Source organism: Heloderma suspectum, chromosome 2 (assembly GCF_057233095.1).
Source record: "Heloderma suspectum isolate Gila_16-S chromosome 2, 16-S_ref, whole genome shotgun sequence".
NCBI classification, from domain to species: domain Eukaryota; kingdom Metazoa; phylum Chordata; class Lepidosauria; order Squamata; family Helodermatidae; genus Heloderma; species Heloderma suspectum.
This window is the reverse complement of record NC_139459.1, coordinates 80,205,640-80,225,127: the sequence shown is the minus strand read 5'-3', so window position 1 is coordinate 80,225,127 and position 19,488 is coordinate 80,205,640. Positions and strand designations below refer to the sequence as shown.

The following is a 19,488-nucleotide window of genomic DNA, read 5'->3' as shown; positions in this document are numbered from 1 at the left end:
TATACTACCTTTCATTGCATGATAAACTCGCAAATTATGATTATTATTTTTTTTTATCATGAAGGCCTTGAAATCAATTCAGTTCTAGGATTAGCTTATACAGTGTAAGGCACTGAACTCTAACTTGAACTTGAAATTATCCTTTACCTTATCTATATCTATATACTCAAATACTTTATATTTTTATATACTTGTTTCAAAACCAAGGAGTACCTACTCATCACTATAGGTAGGATAGTATTATGACTCCATTTATTTACATCATAGTGACAGCCAGGTCCCATAAAATGGGTAACGATTTCCCCAGTATGGGGAGTAAGGGCCTGTCTACAAGTAATGGCTGCTGCATACCAATAGTGTTTCAAGTAGCTTCCATGGAGCACTTAATTTATGCACTAGTAACTTCTTGTTTAGATTACTGCAGTGTGTCCTACATGGGGTTGCCCTTGAGGATGACATGGAAGCTGCAGCTAGTACAGAATGTGGCAGCTAGACTGCGGATGGGAATAATTTACAGAAATCATATAACACCAGTTTTTAAAGGAATTTCACTGGTTGCCAAAACGCTTCCAGTCTGAGTTCAAGGTGCTAGCGATAATATAGAAAGCCATAAATGGCTTGGGACTTTGATATTTGAGGCAGTACCACTCACTGTATATACTTGCTTAAGTAGTGAGATCTGCTGAAGGGGCTTTCCTCTGCGTCCCACCATCAGAAGCTGTACATCATGTGGAGACATGAGTGAAGGACTTCTCAACTGTGGTGCACCGGTTATGGAATGCCCTCCCTTTAGAGGACTTTAGAGTATGGATGTACTGTTCATACCTACCTTTATTAAAGCAATTCCCTAATTTGTCCTTAAAGAAATGCACTATTCACTTGTCGAGTAAAGATATTGGTCTTGCACAAAACACTATCCTGCATTCCATATTATAAAAGTAATTTATATTAAAATCCTTCACAGTTTTTCATTACATGAATGCCCTAATAGGTAACTACAGTATAGACATCAGGTATTGGTTAATTCTATAGGTAGTAATTCTGAGTTCAGTTAAAGTGACCACACCAAAATCAATGTGATTCACATGCATCTAATGACATAGGTTGGCTGCTGTTCTCTTTAGCTAAACAATTTGTTTTATTAATATAACTGTATTGTATCTACACACTAGACATTTTGGAAGAATCAAAGAAAATGAACCAAACTAAAGGGAGGAAAATGTAGTAATGACTCTAAATGGGGCAAATTGCAACTTTATTGGAAACATGACAAAAACAGGATGTTAAGGAGGGGAAAGTAAGTGGAGTCAACAAGGTTACACATAAGTAACACCTTAACATTAAAAGAAATCTATTTTCCATTTTGACCTGGAAGCCTCTACAATTAATTACTAAAATCTATTTACACAGCAACTACATAAAATCAATCTGATTCCTGGCACTGGTTTTGGCTTTGCTTTCCATTGGCTCTGTTAATCCAGCATAATGGCTCAGTGGGCACCATTTTTGACATGGCAACCTTGTGTCATTCTAGGTTGTCCTATTTGAATTCTGACTGTGCTGGACTTCGGAAAAATTGGACTCTTCCCTCCTCCCCTCCCCCGCTTCTCTTATGCTTAAATGCGAGGTGCCAAGGTGTGTCTTGTATGGAAGCTAAGGAACCTTGACTGTTATCTCTTGTATAACTAGCTTGTTCGTAAGGATCTCTGATATATCGCCATGGCAGATGTCATCTGTCATTATATCTTTCAGAAATAAAGGTGCCTCATAAGTAAAATAAGAACATGAAGTAGAGGATCATTTTGGGACACATAATGGCCCCTTCCTGTATCTCTAGCTCTGCCACAGCAGAGGAATAAGTAAATTGGTGTAAACCATTGCTTAAATTAGTTTTTGCTTGCTTGGAAGTTATTGCTAGTAGAATATTAAGCAAACATAAATAAAATGCACAGAAGCTTCTAATTTTACAGATAAAATTTACTCAGAAGTAAATCCTACTTGTTTCATAAGTCCTCCTTCCCATTAAGAGTGCACAGGATTTCAGCTTCAATTTGCAGTATTGTACAAACGGACTTAAGCGTTAGCCCCATTGAAATCAGTGGGACTTACTTCTGAGTAAACTTTTATAGGACTGGGCTGTGCATGTGGCATCATATTAGATTTTCCATACATAGAAAAGTGTCTGTCAACTGCTAAGAATTTATTATGCACTTATAATCTGCAAAATTGATTACTGTCTTTATAGTGTTTATCCTCTGAGTGGCTCCATGTGGGGGGGGGGGAGTTGGGGAGACATCACTAGTACTTTACAGATACAGACGTGGTAGTGCCTTGCCTGAAACCATCCAACACACCCATTCTACAAATAGGATTTTGTGCCTGGATCCCTAATCTGAGTTCTACTACATAAATAGGTTCTCAAGCAATCCCTTATTGTTGTCTCCAATGTAACCATGTTTTAGTCGCTTCTTCCCTCTACCCCACCCCTGCAATTAGGAACAGAATTAGATATGAACTTAACTTATGTGATCATCTGGTTATAGGAAACTGGTGATTTTTTAAAGTTACCTTATTTCCCTGAACTAGTTAAAAGATAGTCAAACTGCCTTGTTAACACGTTAACTTGAAAAGTGCACTAAAGACTTTGCCCTCAACCAAATCTTGCAAAACAGCTAAAATTTAGACCATATATTTCAGTTTGGAATTCCACATCACCAACTGTGGCTGTGCAACAGAAGATGGGGGTGGGATTTAGGATCAAGTGGAAGGTTGGAACCAGGATCTGCCTTCTGCAAGAGGAAGGTTTCTGCTTGCAAAAGGTCCCTCCACCCAATTTTGGGGCATCCCCCCATCCCCATACCACAGTTCACTCAATTCTACAGGGTTTCCTGACTCTGTGTAGCATTTTAACGGGGCTTCTGTGGGAAGAAGAGTGTGGGGAAGTCCACTTCTGCCAGCACAGGTGATCCAACTTAAATCTAGACCCAGCACTAAATGTCTAGGCTTAGAGCATGTGATGGGCTCTTTGACTTCTTCCTGATGGTCTTGACTCCTCTGCAGAGCCATGGTGCCACCTGCTTCCTCTTTACTGGCCCCTAGGCTAGGGCTTACTAAGATCCCAGAAGGAAAGGGTTGCACCAGAGAAGTCTTGACTTCAGTTATACTCTTAAGATATTGCATGCATGTAGAACTACCGCTTGTTTGAATAATGTGAAAAAAAAAAGATATGACTTTATTCCTGTGCAGGGTCTTCTCTATCTGAAACAGTTCTTTGTGTGACCAATAACTGCTGTTCCAGCTTCCCCCTATTTTGGTATTCTACAAGGCAGATGTCCTACACTTGCAACAGAGCCATCCCTTCATTTGTTTGAAATGAAGGCATTTGACAGATATGTACTATATATATCCTAGTCTACTTATGATTTTAAGGATACATTTAATTATTTGGTTACAATCAATGAAGCCTGCTCCTGCACAAATACCACCAAAATGTAAAAGTCCTTGTTCGGAAGCAGTGCCTGGCAGATTGTGGGGTCGGGCTGGTATTCATAGATTGAATTCCAAAAGGACCTATGCCAAGGGCTGGTATATTTACTGACTTAGCCTGGGTGGTCTGATTCCTTTCCTGCTCATCTGATCCTTTGATTACTTACTTAAAGGGCTTCTCCCCTGTATGTGTCCGGATATGATTGTTGAGTGTAGTAGCACCAGCAAAGGCACGACCGCAATAGCCACACTTGAAAGGTCTGTCACTGGAATGGGTGACTACGTGGTTCCGTAGCTCTGAAGGTTGGGAGAAGGATTGGGAGCAGTGTCCACACTGATAGGGCCTGCAGAAAATAGAAACACCCGATGTGATCACTCCTTTTCTTTTCTTTTTTTAGCTGAAGCATATGGAAAATAATTTGGGTGGTGCAGCCAAGCTTTTGAATGCTAATTTCCAAAAAGGAAATATAATAGTGGACTTTCTTAAGCTGCTACATAATCTATCTTGTCTTTTTTTAAATAAAAAAGTAGTGAAAATTTATAAAAATAGTGCTATATACAGTAAAGTATTTATTAAAATACTGCTATATACTATTAAAATCCTTAACTTCATAAAGGGCCCTTGTGAAAAACCCTCCCTCCCTCACACACTATTATGACGGAAAAAGAAATGGCTCAAGTTGTAACTATCTCCGAACCGCAAATCCCATTTTACTGGCTCAAGTTCAATAGGGACGCTTAAAGTCTTCACAAAATCATGCTGCATGAGCATTGCTCTCTTTGATCCTTCTGAGGATATCCAGTATGGCTGCTGCATATACTCAAAAGCATCCAAGATGGTATGCCCATGATTTCTTCTTTTATTCCTGATAAATCAGGGATTTGGGAGATGGTCTCAGTTTGAGTCCAGACTTACAGTGTCATTTTTTCCTGCTGGTGTTTATACATACCTAAATATAATATCCTTTCTACACTGAAAATGATCATTGCCTGTGGAATACAGACAGATTAGTACAAAAATCCACTAATTCTAGAGTACACATAGGGCAGCTTGGGGCATGTACTTGACATGTTAGAAGCTGGGGTGGGTTTTATCTTGTTTTGTGTTGATATCTGTGGTGCCCATGAGCTCCTGCTTGTGCTCCTCCTTCGGTGATGCATCGTCTTTCAGCATCACTGTTGTGATAAGGACTCATACACGCATTTTGGATGTGCCTTTGTATGAATGGCGCAAAGCAATCATGCATACAAAAATACACCACAGCTTTGCATGTAGTAAGTGCTAGTTCAAAGGTCTCACTAGGTCGGGTACAAAATGCACAACATAATGAGGCTTTTACTCCACCCCCTTACGTATATATACTTATCTATAGTTATTGGCAAAGAAAGATCTCAGCAATATACAAGAAAAAGTCTAACAAAGTGTGTGTAGGTTTTGCCTTTCATTGCACTGCTGGACAATCTCAAAAGCATTTGTATGACCTGGGTCCAGCAGCCCAGTGGTGTCTTGAAGAAACTGAGGCTAGCCAAGATTTTTAATGGCTCAGTTAGGGCTGCAGTTTCCCCTAATATCTCTCCTATGCTTGTTGGGACAAGTTCTTGCCTCTTGTCTGTCAACCAGGTACCTATGTGTTAGGTACACATAAATATTACCACCAGATTGTAATACTTAAATAGAGAATTGACATGTAAAATAAAGTATGCACAGGCCCGGTAGATATTCCAGATAGTATCTGGCAGTTGACCTCATCATCTGAGCTTACAGGCTATACACTATTCAAACATTACGCCTGAATATGCTGAACATCACTGTTCAGTATATTCCGACACAGAGTGGGCAGGGAAGAAGGGAACATCCTGGTTTCCCCACCACATGTAGGAGAGTTATCAGAAGAGAAAATAATCCAAATGAAGCCACTAAACTTTAACTTTTAATTATTAAAGGTTAGATACAAGAGGGGCAACACAACCGTACAGGGGACCCAACCTGGTATGCCACAATGTACCTACTTCTGAAATATGATATCAAGCTATATCCATCCTCTCAATTCTCATGGAGCTGTAATCTCAGTGAATCCTCATGGAACTGGCCTTTAGCCAAAATGAAACCAAATTGTACTTTTCCAGGTACTTCCAGTTAGTTTGCATAAAATGATTTGCTTGGCATAGCAAAGCCAGCACAAAAATATCACACTATTTGCAATGGAGGTTTTTTGTTTGTTTTGTTTTGTAAAGGAGCAGGTTATAAATATAAGTTGTTCTATTATGCTTTGGGTTTTTCCGAGTCCCATGGAGGGCATTCCGCACCTCAGGAGGGTGTCTCCTCCTGGCACTTGTAGGCAGGGTCCACATCGAAATTTTATGTCTCCAGTGGGAGGTGCCATCCTATCTCCCAGCCCGGCCCTGCCTAGCAAGCAGAGTAGGGATGTCAGAGAATTCCGCCACGGATCTCGGTGAGGCCGAATGCCAGTGCATTCGGCCCCCCGAACTCCGTGGCAGAACGGCCTGCCCCCCCGCCCCCCCCACGGATCCCCCCTGGGACGAGACTTACCTGGGGCGGATGTTCCAGATGGCGGCGGCTCCAGCGGCGGCTGGTCTTGCGACCGGCTGCCGCCGCCGCCATTTGCAGTCTTCCCCCCCACCACCACCATTCGTGATAGTCTACGTAAAGACTTATGTAGCCTATCACGTCTGGGTTAAAAAAAAAAAGTTAGAAAAAAAACAACAACGCATATGCAAATGGTGGCGGCTATGGCCGCCGCCACTTGCGTTCCCTATTTTTGGTTGTCTTAGTCTACGTGAATATTTACATAGAATAAGATGGCGAAACTAAGGGGAAACGCAAATAGCGTAGCAGACGCTATTTGCGTTCCCCCTTATTTTCGCCATCTTAGTCTACGTAAATATTTACGTAGACTAAGATGGCCAAAAATAAGGAAGGCAAATGGCGGCGGCTGTAGCCGCCGCCATTTGCATACATTTTTTTTTTTTTTAACCCAGACGTGATAGGCTACGTAAGTCTTTACGTAGCCTATCACGGCTGAATACAAGGACGCAAACGGCCATTTGTGTCCCTGCTAGCCAGCGGCTGGATGTCCAGCTGCTGGCGGAGCTGGCCGGCAGCTCCGTGGAATCCCTGCGGAGCGGAGCTGGCCAGCCAGGATTCTGGGGGGGAGGCGTGGAGCGCCTTCCCCCCCGGCGAGGATTCCGGGGGGAGGGACAGAGTGCCTCCCCCCCAGCGGAACCTGGCAGAGCCAGGTAAGGGGGGTTTCATACATCCCTAAAGCAGAGTGGCTGGATCTAGCTGGAGCTCTATAGAGCTCAGCCTACATCTTAGTTTCACTTTTGTTTCCCACCTAAGAAAATTCCTTTCTCTCCCTTTAGTCTTCTCTGTTCTTCTATCAAAGAGGTTTGTCAGGCAGCCATTTGGGCTTCCATGCATATCTTTGCTAAATATTATAAAGTTGATAGATATGCATCTGCATCAGCAGCTTTGGGGAGGCATGTGCTTCAGAGGGTAGTAGTACAACAGCATGCCATTCTTGGAAGCCCACCGTTAGGGCATCTCTACACCAGCCTAAAATCCTGCATTTAAAACAGGGCTTTCTGCTTCCGTTTTAAATGCAGGATCACAACTGAGTCCCTTTACACACGCTTTGTTTCCCCTCTCTCCTTCCCCCCTCCTTCCATTATCTATCATGGATCTTGCTCTTCTTCTTGCCACTTTAACTCTTTTCACAGAGGAAACTGAAGCGGAACACAATGGAGTAATTTGATAGCTCATTATCTGCGATCTATTTAAAAACAGAATAAAGGGCATTTAGCCCTAGAGGGTCACGGCAGGATCACGGCATCATGTAAAGAGCCTGCAAACTTCCGTGAAGGAGCAATCTCAATCGTAGGTTAAAAGCTCCTTGTGAAGGAGCCCATAGTTTACACAGCTCTAAAATATCCCAAGGTGGACAATGCCCTCCGTGTGACTCAGGAAAAAGAGGACATTCTTACTATGAATGTCAGTTTTCTGAGTCTCACGGGGAGTGTTTGGCCTGCCTCTCCTTCCTGTCAGACATGCAGGGATCAGAATGTGGATAGTTAAATGTAAAATATTTGTCTTATTGATAGTTTAGAGGCTTCTGTCATCGCCATACATGTGTGGGGTGGTAGTCAGCTTCTGGGAGTTCTGCTTCACCTCTGTTTCTTTTGGTTACTTTGAGTATCTGTTAGTAGTCTGAGATGTGCCATTGGTGTAGTTTGTCTTTTTTCCATGAGGTTCATGAGGGGTGAGGAATGTTCTCTTTTTCCAGTCCAGTCTGGGAAATGGGATGGCTCTTCCCCCTCAGAGAGATAAAAATTAGATGTGGACCCACCCTATAAGCTTCGGGGGAGGCACCATTCTGAGGCAGACCATGCCCTCAATGGGACTCAGAAAATCAAAATTAATGATAATAATTTCTTCTTTTCTTTCCCACAGTAACACTCTCCCGATTTAAATATCTGTTTTTTTTCCTGAGGTTCTCATATAGCTTCATTCTAAAATGCTATTTTTTCCCCTTCTTCTATGACATTAAAGTTTGTTGTACTCAAACAATTCATAATGTTGCAAGCTCAGAAGACAAATATAATATGTGACCTATAAAATTAAGGAAAGATGAAAATACAAAGAAATTAGTTTGATTAAAATTCTATGCTGCCTTGAAAAGCTTATACCCTTAAAAGTGGCCTAAAAATAATTTAAAATAAATAAATAATACAGAAATTCTGAAGAAGAGATAGAATGGAAATACACAAAAGTATGCGACAAAATGTTTATATTTGTTTCATTTATTTGTTTCTAAGCTATTTGCAGACAGTAGCCTTAGGTGTGGAAGGTTAGTTCAAGGTGCTGATCTTAACTTATAAAGCCCTGAACAGCTAGAGGACTGCATCCTCCCACACAAACCTGCCCATCTGTTTGGTCATCACCCAAAGCCTTACTCTTTGTTCCATCACCAAGGGAGACACGTGTGATGGTAAACAAGACAGGGCTTTTTCAGTGTGGAAACCCAGTTGTGGAATTGTCCTCTGAAGGAAGTTTGACTTGTCTCATTTGTAGGTGGGCAGATGAGACATTTTTATTTCCCAGGCTTTAAAGGTTTTTTAAAGGATGTGTTAATCTCTCTTTTGATGCTGCTTTGTAAGTAATTGTTTTAAAGAGTTTATTGCTGTTTTTATCGCATTAAGATATAGTTGTAAATCATTGTGTGACCCCTTTGGAGGGCTGAAAGGAGTGATTCCTATCACCAACATCATGTAGTCCACCAGTCCCGCTATGTCCACACATTGATTGCATATATCTGAAAAAATGAAGCCTAAACAAACAGAGGCGTATGATGCAATCGAGAACCCTAACTGCACAGAGTTCCCAATCATGTGGAAGCCGATGCGCATACATCTCCAGGCATGCAGTCTTCCCCTTTGCAGAAGTCTACAATCCATTTGCAAATGTTGGGGTGAGGACAGGCCCTCTGCACAATGTTGGGGACATTTTCACATAGGGCTAATGTCTGCAAAGGGTGTTAGTTTGTTCTTTATTAAGGATTAACCCAAGATACCCGAGCAGTCTGGACAGAGTCCCTAACCTGGTTTGCACATCACAGCAGCAATTCCTGTATTGTTTAACCCAGGAATTGTGAGGACGAGCAGAGCACGCAAGCTGCACACTCATTGTTTCTACTTTAAATCAAAAACTCAGGCATGCCCTGTTCCTTGGTTGTTTTGTGACACACCAACCCAGAAACTCTGAGTTATTTATAGGTTAAGCAACTCAGATTTAACCCAACAATTCCCATGGTTTGTCGCTGGGTTAACTCTGGGTTGTTTAACCCATACACAATCCAAAGTTTCTGGGTTCACATCAGGTGTTGACAGACACCATGATGTGTGAACTGGGTCTCTGTGTCTATGGAACCAATTCCTTTTATTTCTACAGAACCAACTCATATATCCTACTCCTAAGGCTGCAAACATATGCACACTTACCAGAGCAGGGATGGGGAATGTGTGGCCTTCCAGATTTTACTGGACTGCATCTTCCATCATTCTTCACTTTTGGCTATGCTGGCTAGAGTTGGTGGGAGTTGCAGACCAACAACATCTGGAGGGCTATACCTTCCCACCCTTGTACTCAAGAATAGTACTTACGTCTAAGTAAACAACCTTAGGATTGCACTTCACGCCTAAGAACACGCATTTCATGTTACTGAAATAAGTACGTATTTTTCTCCCTCCCCTTCTTCTTTGTCATATATTAGACTGAAAGCCTCCTAGGACAGGGACTTCTCCTCTTGTACTTTGTAAACTGCCACGCATGTTGGCAATGCTATATAAATACTAAATAATCATGTCTCCTACGCTGCTGTATTCTGTTGCTGCCTCTCAAGTCTCAAAGCCATGAAAGATCAATGGGCACAAATGAACACCGATGCAATGAAGACGTTAGAATGCACTCAGACAAATGTTTTAATCCTAGAACATATAAAGTCCTGATACATTTTGGACCTGCATAGGAATATGATATACTAAATCTGACGGGGGACATGATAAAAAAAAAAAAGGTAAAGGTGTCCCCAACCAGTCGTGTCCGACTCTAGGGGGTGGTGCTCATCTCCATTTCTAAGCTGAAGAGCCAGCGCTGTCCGAAGATGCTTCCGTGGTCATGTGGCCAGCATGACTGAACACCGAGGTGCACGGAATGCTGTTACCTTTCCCGCCGAAGCGGTACCTATTTATCTACCTGCAATTTCTTGCTTTCGAACTGCTAGGTTGGCAGGAGCTGGGACTGAAGACGGGAGCTCACTCCGTCACGCGACACTCGGGTCTCGAACTGCTGTCCTGCCGACCTTCCGGTCTGCAGTTCAGCGTCTTAACCACTAAGCCACCGCGGCCCCTGTGGGACATGATAGCACTCTTCAAATACTTGAAAGGCTGTCACATAGAAGAGTGCAATGACTTGTTCTCTGCTACTCCAGAGGCAGGGCTAGATCTAAGCTGAAGCTGAACCCTGACAAGACCGAGGTACTTTTGGTGGGAGACAAGAGGAGGGTGGGGGATGTTGACCTGGTGTTGAATGGGGTACGGCTACCCTTGAAAGACCAGGTCTGCAGCCTGGGGGTCATTTTGGACTCCCAGCTGTCCATGGAGGCTCAGATGTCAGCTGTGAGCCGGACAGCGCTGTATCAACTCCATCTGATACGGCGGCTGCGCCCCTTCCTTCCCAACCATCTGCTCGTATCGGTAGTACATGCCCTAGTCTCCTCTCGTTTAGACTACTGTAATGCACTCTACGTGGGGTTACCCTTGAAGACGGTTCGGAAGCTGCAGCTGGTACAGAACGCGGCGGCTCGCCTGATCAAAGGCAGCCGCCAGCAAGATCACATAACTCCAGTGCTGAAGGAGTTGCACTGGTTACCAGTTGTTTTCCGGGCTAAATTCAAGGTGTTGGTTTTGACCTTTAAAACCCTATATGGTTCCGGCCCAGCCTATCTTAAGGAGCGCCTCCAGCAAAACCAGACAGGCCGCTTAACAAGATCAGCCTCGGATGGCCTTCTCTCTGTCCCATCAGCCAGGACAGCTAGACTGGTGGGGACGAGGGAGAGGGCCTTTTCTGTGGTGGCCCCCACTCTGTGGAACTCCCTCCCTAGGGAACTCCGTCATGCCCCCTCTTTAATGAGCTTCTGTCGTGCACTAAAAACGTGGTTGTTCAGGCAGGCATTTGGAGTGGGTTAGGGTATTTTAGGAAATGTTTTTACTGTAGAATTTTATTGTTTTAAACTGTTTTATTATATGCTGTACATCACCCAGAGTGGCTGGGTGGCCAGCCAGATGGGCGATTAATAAATTTAATTAAAAAAATAATGGGCTTAAGTTACAGGAGGGTAGATTTCGGTTATATATTAGGAGCATTGTTGAAGCACCTTGGATAGCTCCTTTAGAGTTTTGACTGGTTCTGACTAAACCTGGAGCAGGTTCACTGCCTCACTGACATTGGAGCCACCAGCCTCCACTGATTAGGAGAAATGTTTTGATGGTAACAGCAGTTCAGTAACTGAACTACTTACCTAGGATGGGTGGGCTTTCACTCATTGGAGGCCTTCAAGCAAAGACTGGGCAGCTACCTGTTGGGGATGCTCTAGTAGATTTCCTGCATGAATCAAGGAGTTGAACTAAAAGGCCCATCCACCGCAATGATTTCATGAACCATGCATTACTCTCTTAAATCCAAAGTGTCTGCTTTGGCTCAACTCAGCCTCAATCAGCCATTTTGCTGGTCACAGGGTATGAGAAAAGAACTTAATGGCTGTGCACCCATTAAGCCATTAACCAGACTGTGCACCCCAATTGCTTCACATTGTGGAACCCACGTTTCATAGTTGCCTTCCTCTCTGTTCCTCTCCAGAACTAATAAAACTGAAATGACTGAAATGTGCAATACAAAATGGAATTGTCTTCATTGGACAATGCTCTGCCCCACATGGGACAGACGCTCCATTTGTCCAGTGGAAACATCAAAGCCATTGGTTAAGGATACTAAGGTTTTTGAGCATTTTTACCCATCTGGCCATTTTTAATATAATGAGATACCTTTTTAGTTTCTATCAACGTCTTTAGAAAATTAAGAATGTATCTTTAGGCTTATTAATGATATTAGTACTGAGGAGCAGCTCAAGGCACATCTCTTCTTACTGACTTAGAGCCAGTGGACAAAGCAGTCTTAATCGCTCTCTCTCCTTAACAAATGTGTATCTCTGAATAGCTAGAATCCAAAGCTAAAGGGAAAGAGACAATGGTGACCAAGCATGTAGAGCAATTCAGTTAAGTGTAAAATAAAGCATATTCCCTCATTCGTCAACTGAATTGCTTAATTGTGACTGCTTGCATCACCGATCACCAATACTATTATTTTACAGTGCTCCAGAGCACTGATCATAGAATTTTCTTGCTTGATTAATGGCCTAGCATTGGTCAATAGTTCAATATTATATTATTTTAATTCACATTATAACATCTTTGATGAGTGTTCCCTAACAAGTTTCAAAGAAAAAGTTCTAAAGCTGTAAGATGGCAGTTCAAGTGAGACTTTCAGCTCTAGGCATCAGCCATGGATTTTGACTTTTCCTCCTAAGTCTCTTTTCAACTGTCATTGTCTTTATGTAAAATGGAAGCAGTCTCCCTCAAAGGATTATGGTGTGGCCCATGTGGGAGATGGATATAAGACTTTAAAGCATTGTTTCTTCTTTTCCAGGCTTGTGTTCATGGGCCATTTGATACACATAGTGAGGGAAAAGACGCAGTCTTGAATGAAACTGATTATCTGGACCCATTTCAAACCAGCTTCAGGGCAGGATACGGAGTTAAGACTGCCATGGTCACCTTGGTGGATGACCTTTGTCTGGGAATCAATAGGGGGAGTGCATCCCTGTTGATTCTTTTGGATCTCTCAGAGGCATTCAATGTCATCGACCATGGAGTTGGGGGTACTGCTCTGCAGTGGTTCCACTCCTTTCTCTCAGGATGGTTCCAGATGGTGTCACTTGGGCCAAGTTGTTCCTTGAAAAAGGAGCTTTTATGTGGAGTCCCTCAGGGCTCCGTTCTATCCCCAATGCTGTTAAATATCTACATGAAACTGCTGGGAGTGATCATCAGGAGGTTTGGGGCTGAGTGTTATCAGTATGCTGATGATACCCAAATCTATTTCTACTTAACTTCTTTATCCAAGGAAGGTATGATTCCGCTGAATGACTGCCTGAAGTCGGTAATGGGCTGGATGAGGGAGAAAAAGCTGAAACTGAATCCAGGCAAGACAGAGGTGCTCATCATGAAGGGTCCTAATTCAGGTATTGAGGTATGTCAACCAGTTCTGGATGTGGTTGCACTCCCCCTGAAGGAGCAAGTTCATAGCTTGGGGGTGCTTCTTGACCCAACCCTTCTCCTGACACCCCAGGCAATGATGAGAAGTGCTTGTTATCAGCCTTGGCTGATACGCCAGCTACGCCCATTCCTGGAACATGTGGACCTGGTAATGGTGGTGCACGCGCTGGTAACCTCTAGGCTTGATTTCTGCAATATGCTATACTTGGGGCTGCCTTTATATTTAATTCGGAAACTTCAACTGGTACAAAATATGGAGGCCAGGTTGGTCTCTGGGACATCCTGTGGAGACCATATTACATTGGTTTTAAAATCTTTACACTGCCTGCCAATTTGTTTCCGAGCAAAATATAAAGTGCTGGTTCTTACCTTTAAAGCCTTACATGGTCTAGGTCCAAGGTACCTTAGGGAGCACCTTCTCCCCTATGTCCCAGTCTACCACCTAAGGTCAGATCTGAGGGCTATCTGCTGCAGCTGCCTTATGTGAGACTGGCAGCCACATGCAAGAGGGCCTTTTCCTTCACTGCCCCTTGGTTGTGGAACGACCTGCCGGTTGAAATGCGCCTGCTGACCTTGTTGAAGTATTTTAAGCAGGCATTAAAGGCACTATTATTCTGGCAGGCCTTCCCTTTTTAGAACTCCTGTTCGTTCTGCTGACTTTTGTATATTATTTTTAAGCAGTGTTATTTTAAGCTGTGTTTTATTCTTGGATTTTTTTAAAAAAAATTAGTTCAAAGTTGTTTTTAGTTATGTGTTGTTTGTCCGTATGTTTTATGTAAATGGTTTTTAAACTTTGTATATCGTATTTTAATGTTTTAACTTTGGTAACCCACCCAGACAGCTTTGGCCATGGGGTGGTATAGAAATAATAATAATAATGATAATTTTCTTCACTTTACTGCTGAACGTGCCATTAAGATCTTCCAGTCAGGTTCCGCTGATAATTCCTACCGATAAGTAGGAATTCCTCCTGATATGTAAGCGAGAAAACCAGGGTGCTTCCAGATGGAGGGCTCCTAGCAATGAGAAAGCATTGTGCAGCTGTTCTGACTTTTCTTAACAGATTTTCTGTGGTAGGAGAAAAGATGGAAAATGCGATGGGAAAACATGGGAGGGTTACGAGTTGAAGACGACCATGTCTGGATCCACTGTAAACTTTTGTGAATGAAGCAGGGTGGTAGTGCCATAAAAGCCTCATCTGGAAGCGCCCCTGGAATCAGAGCATTTACTGTAGTTGTCTCAAGAATTTAGAATGATTTACTGGAGGAAATTCAGCTGCATTCTATTCTCTTGGCCTTCTGGAAGAAATGTAACGTCCAATTATCCAGGCTGATAAGCTTAAGTAGAAAGCCTGATAGACTTAAGCAGAATGATGGCTTCCTCTTTATGTCTCCTGAACAACTGTGCACCCCCACCCCTCCTAGTGCATTTATGTTCTGTAAATATTTACACTGGTGCAGGATAGGCAAGACTTTGGATCTGTATGGGTGACTGTGGAATACCTAGATCTAAAAATCCTGGGAGCTTTGCTGGCACACTGTATCTGTGTGTGTGTATGTGAGGTGACCTATACAAAACATATACATTACTCCCTAGTGTACTTCTATAGCTTTTTAAAAATATCAGATTGCTTGCTCATGTAAGTACCATGTAAGAATTACCATGTAAGAATTATTAATAATAAAGGAGAACACTATTTTCTCCTCCCCATCCAAAGCAGGTCGGGCACGCATTTGAGGGAAATGAGAAGTACAACTACACAATATTTATGGCCCTGCTCTATTTTGCAAACTGGGAATATTCCATAAATACACAATGAGGGTTCTTCATTGCACATGTGGAGCACGTTCCCCAGCACTGAAGAGATTGGGGAAACTCCAGTTCACACAGAGCTCCGAACATGCAGAGTTTGGGACTATAATAGCACAACCCTATGCATGTTTAGACAGAAAAAAGTCCTACAGCTCCTAGCATTCTCCAGCAAGCAATGCTGGCTGCAGAATTCTGGGAGGTGTAGGACTTCTTTCTGTCTAAACATGCATAGGTCTGAGCCCTAGACATTCTATACAATGCAAGCACGTGTGAAATCCTGTATTTCAAAGACCCACATTAATAATTAATAGTAACTACTATCGTTACTGGGAGACAAGAGGAATACGCTTTTTAGTTTTATTCTTTGTTCAAGGGGATTGTTCACTTACACAGAAAGAATTTATCAAACTGACATCTGGCAATGATAAAACAAATATGACTCAGGAGAGTTACTTTTCAACATATTCTTAGTATTAAATTCTTTTAGTAAAAAATAATACACTGCAATGTGCTGTAATCATGACCAATTGATTTTCTCAGAGTGAGTGGGATCATTAACATTTATTAGCCTCTGGTTATCTATTTTTAAAAGCTACCATAATAAACAAATCACTAAATAAAACCAATTAATATCTTTTTAAAAAAAAGACAAATCAACATGATTAATTTTTATTCTGCAAAACCCAATCATTCTTTGTTTGTAAATAGTTACCACGTTGAAACAGCAAGTGCAACCAAATATGAACAAATACAATTTGCTATGACTACTTTTTTCCACAGGAAAAAAATGTACAGTTGTCACTCAGCCTGTTATACAAATACCTTTATTGCAGTAGAAGTGGTTTCTTTCTGTTGTCGTGAAACCACATCTTCCTACCATTAAAACTGCAATATTTTGTTACTAGGGAAATATGTAGTTTGGTGTGAGGAATGGTGTTGCATGAGTGAACGAAATGGGCATCTACTTGCTAGTGCTCATCACCATTATTGGTGATGACAGCACATTCCAGTTAGGCAAATATTGCAATAACTACAGCAGCTATCGTGGCTCCCTCACTTTTGATGTTCATCAGGTTCTAAGATTTCACAATAAAGATTGTGCTTGTAGAAATGCAAGCATGAGTAAATAGCGCTGAACAATATATAAAGATTGCAGAATCGTATGAATTTTGAGGTCACCACTAATTATGCAGTCGAGTTTCCAGCATTTGGGGAAATCGCAGGGGTCAGCACCCATTTAAGGTCAGTGTCACCCAAGTCACACAAGGGACATGTCTTGAAACTGATTCTCATTATAGTCTCTAAGCAGCATGATTATTTGAAACACGTACATGCACACACACTGGTATCCATGCCAATTATGCAGTACAATCATATGCATATGTACTCAGACGTAATCATATGTACTCTCAAGCTACACAGGCACAGGATTACAGTTTATGATGAATTTTTCACCTGATGAAAAAATGAGTCTCCTTCTCTTCTCTGGTCTAGAGTTCATTAATGACACATAGAGATGGAGACTGGGTTCAGGAAAAAATGTGCCTTTTGTACTGCATCCACTGCTGCTTCATCATGGTTATGTTTCTTGTGACATCAGAAATGTCAGGGTTGGATAGGAGCCCATAGAGCCCCAAAGCAGTTCTGATTCTGAGAAAGTGATAGAAACTGCGGGAGAGGAACCCACGCGCTGTTCAAAGGTACTGCTGGAGGGAGAGTCCCTCCCTGCTCACATTCCTGAGAGTGGTAGCGACCCTGGCAGGCAGGGGGAGGGACAACTGGAGCTTCAGGATGCTAGGTGCTGGGACAAGTGGGAGATGGAGGGCGCCGAGAGGAGGTGCTGAGCCCGCTTGGTGTGATGTCAACAGCTGGGCCCCGATGCCTCACAGGAAAGGGGTGGACTTTCGCCTCCTAGCCCTTACGTTCAGAAGCTTCCCGCCTTTACCCTTCAAATGGAGATCAACTGATTCACTAAAGCTAGAAACCCCTAGTAGGCAGCTCTCTTAAGTTTCCCTCATTAGGCTCATGCAATTAGCATCTGTAAGCATCATTAGGTTGGAAATAAAGCTTTGGAAAAGAGCCCTATCGTCTGCGTGTTGATTCTGGCTACTTGAGGATTTCAGAAGACAGCAAGGGCGCTCCTGGCAAGAAAAAGGTAAGAATTTTACAGATCATGTGTGAGTTTTTAGTTCATATTATTCTCCCTCTGAAATGACATATGGTAATGAAATCTCATATAGCAGTGAGACCTACCTACCAGTGGATCACTGCAGCCAGAACAGTAGTAACCAAGCTACTGCCACACCCAGTGGAACTTGGAGATAAAACAGAAATAATACTTTGGATGTTACAGGAAGTGCCATTAAGCTAGGAGTGGGCAACACATGGCCCACAGGCCATGTATACCCCTGGCCTCTAAGCTGAGTCTACACACAGCAGTGATACCATTATCATACCGTTATCAGATCATACACATGACACCAGTGGGCATTTACGATAACTGCATGATAACGGTATAACTGCTATGTGTAGATTCAGCCCTAGTATAGTTTCTGCTGCTTCCCACTGCTGAAACGTGGCACTGCAGTGGCAGCAAAAAAAAAATCGGTGGCAAACCACAGCAGAGGCTGAAATGGGACACATTTTCCCACCTCCAGCATGGCTCAGCACTGGAATTGCAAACTGCTGGTGTGTGTGTGTGTGGGGGGGGGGTTGCCAGCAGCAACAGCAGGGGTGCAACACCCCCCCGGGGCGCAGTGGCAGAAATTGGCTGGTGCACGCCCTGAAGTTGCCCACCCCTGCCCACTAAGCAGATGCATGAGCAAACAAGAAGTACTTGCATGTCAGCTCTTCTTGTAAGAGCTGAATTTGAGGAGCTCTGTCGAGTTTAGGAGCCCTGAAATGCAATAATCTGGTAATAATTCCTATAGAGCGACATCCCTTGATTGATCCCAATCAAGCATAATGCTAAAATACATGCCACGCCACACACAGAAACACACACTATCCCATACAATACGTGGACATAATTATGTTGCAGTAGCAAGTGGAGTTGAAAGCTCCACACAACATTGGCCTTGTTCACACATAACACTAAGCCATGGTGTGGTTTGAAATCTGGCTTGTCGTTGTGTCTGAACCCATACCCATAAATGCATCATGGGTTAACCAGCTACAAACCACGAATAGAAGCCAAGCTTTGTTGTTGTTAGCTTAGGGAGTCTGGCTAGTTTAAACCACGGCTTGTCATGATGTCTGAACCCAGAAGTGTGTCTTATACCTGAATTGTCTGCATTGCTGGCTGTCTTGAAACAAAAGTACCCAGCGAGCCTGGGTCCCCTAGGGGGTCCCAGTTTGTGCTGTGGACTGGGTGGTAAGCCAGGAAGGCTCTGAAGGAGGAGGTCTGAGGCTGTGGCCACACCACTTGCAGCTCAGTCAGAAGCACTGGCTGGGCTTGCAGGGGCTGGGGGTGAAGGGGAGACCTGGAGGGAGGAGTTTTCCCTCCAGTCCGCTCCTCAGCTACTTCAAGAGGCCACGGCTCGGGCCTCCTCCCACTCCACTGCCTCGGACTTGCCCAGCCCACCCTGCCCTAAGTAAGGCTGCCCATTGCTGTGGACTACTGTCAGCCGCCGTTTGACAGGGCTGGGAAGGAATTTTACCTAAGGATCAATTGGCTCATTTCACAGGGTTTCCGCCTTCCTCATAGCAATGTAAGGTGGTTTAAAGGTAAATTCTTAAGCTTCATTGTCACAATTTTAGTGCGGATGGCACTGGGCTGAATCCAAGTCAAGGGGAAAGGGGGTACACACCCCACTCTCCAGTAGAAGGGGCATACCTGGGGGGGGCACAGGGCTCCAGCCCAGCTCAGGGCTGGCATGCCGGTGCCACTCCCAGGGGAGGGGGGAAACATGTGAATGGCCCATGCCATTGCATGGTCAACCCCATGCTCTGGGCAAAACCTCCCCTTTAGGGCCACCCAGCACTCTAGCTGGGATGTGAATCAGTCTGCAGGCGGGCTGGCTGATGATTGGATCCAGCCCCATACCAGGTCGAACTCTATGCTGTAACCAATAAAGTTGTGGCCAGTTTGTAACTCAATATTGTCTCTGTGTGGTTACTGGTAGACCTTCCTAGATGGCCACCCAATAAGCGCTCCAGATGCAATAGCAACCTCAAAACAAAACTACTATGAAGGCTGGCAAAATGGGCAGGAGAGAAACAAACCAAAAGTAGGGAAAACAAACTGCAGTTTGTTTGCTCATCTGCAAGACAGTTCATAGTAAA

At 43.3% G+C, this 19,488-nt stretch overlaps 1 protein-coding gene across 2 annotated transcripts in view; it reads right to left on the bottom strand.

Moving 5' to 3' along the window:
• Positions 1-19,488, bottom strand: part of PRDM6 (PR/SET domain 6) — a 117,826-nt gene that overhangs the window by 2,622 nt on the left and 95,716 nt on the right. For both annotated transcript variants that reach the window (XM_084833966.1, XM_084833967.1), the window contains one exon: positions 3,654-3,830. In XM_084833966.1, coding sequence (XP_084690092.1) covers positions 3,654-3,830 — 177 coding nt within the window. The remainder of the gene's footprint in view (positions 1-3,653; positions 3,831-19,488) is intronic.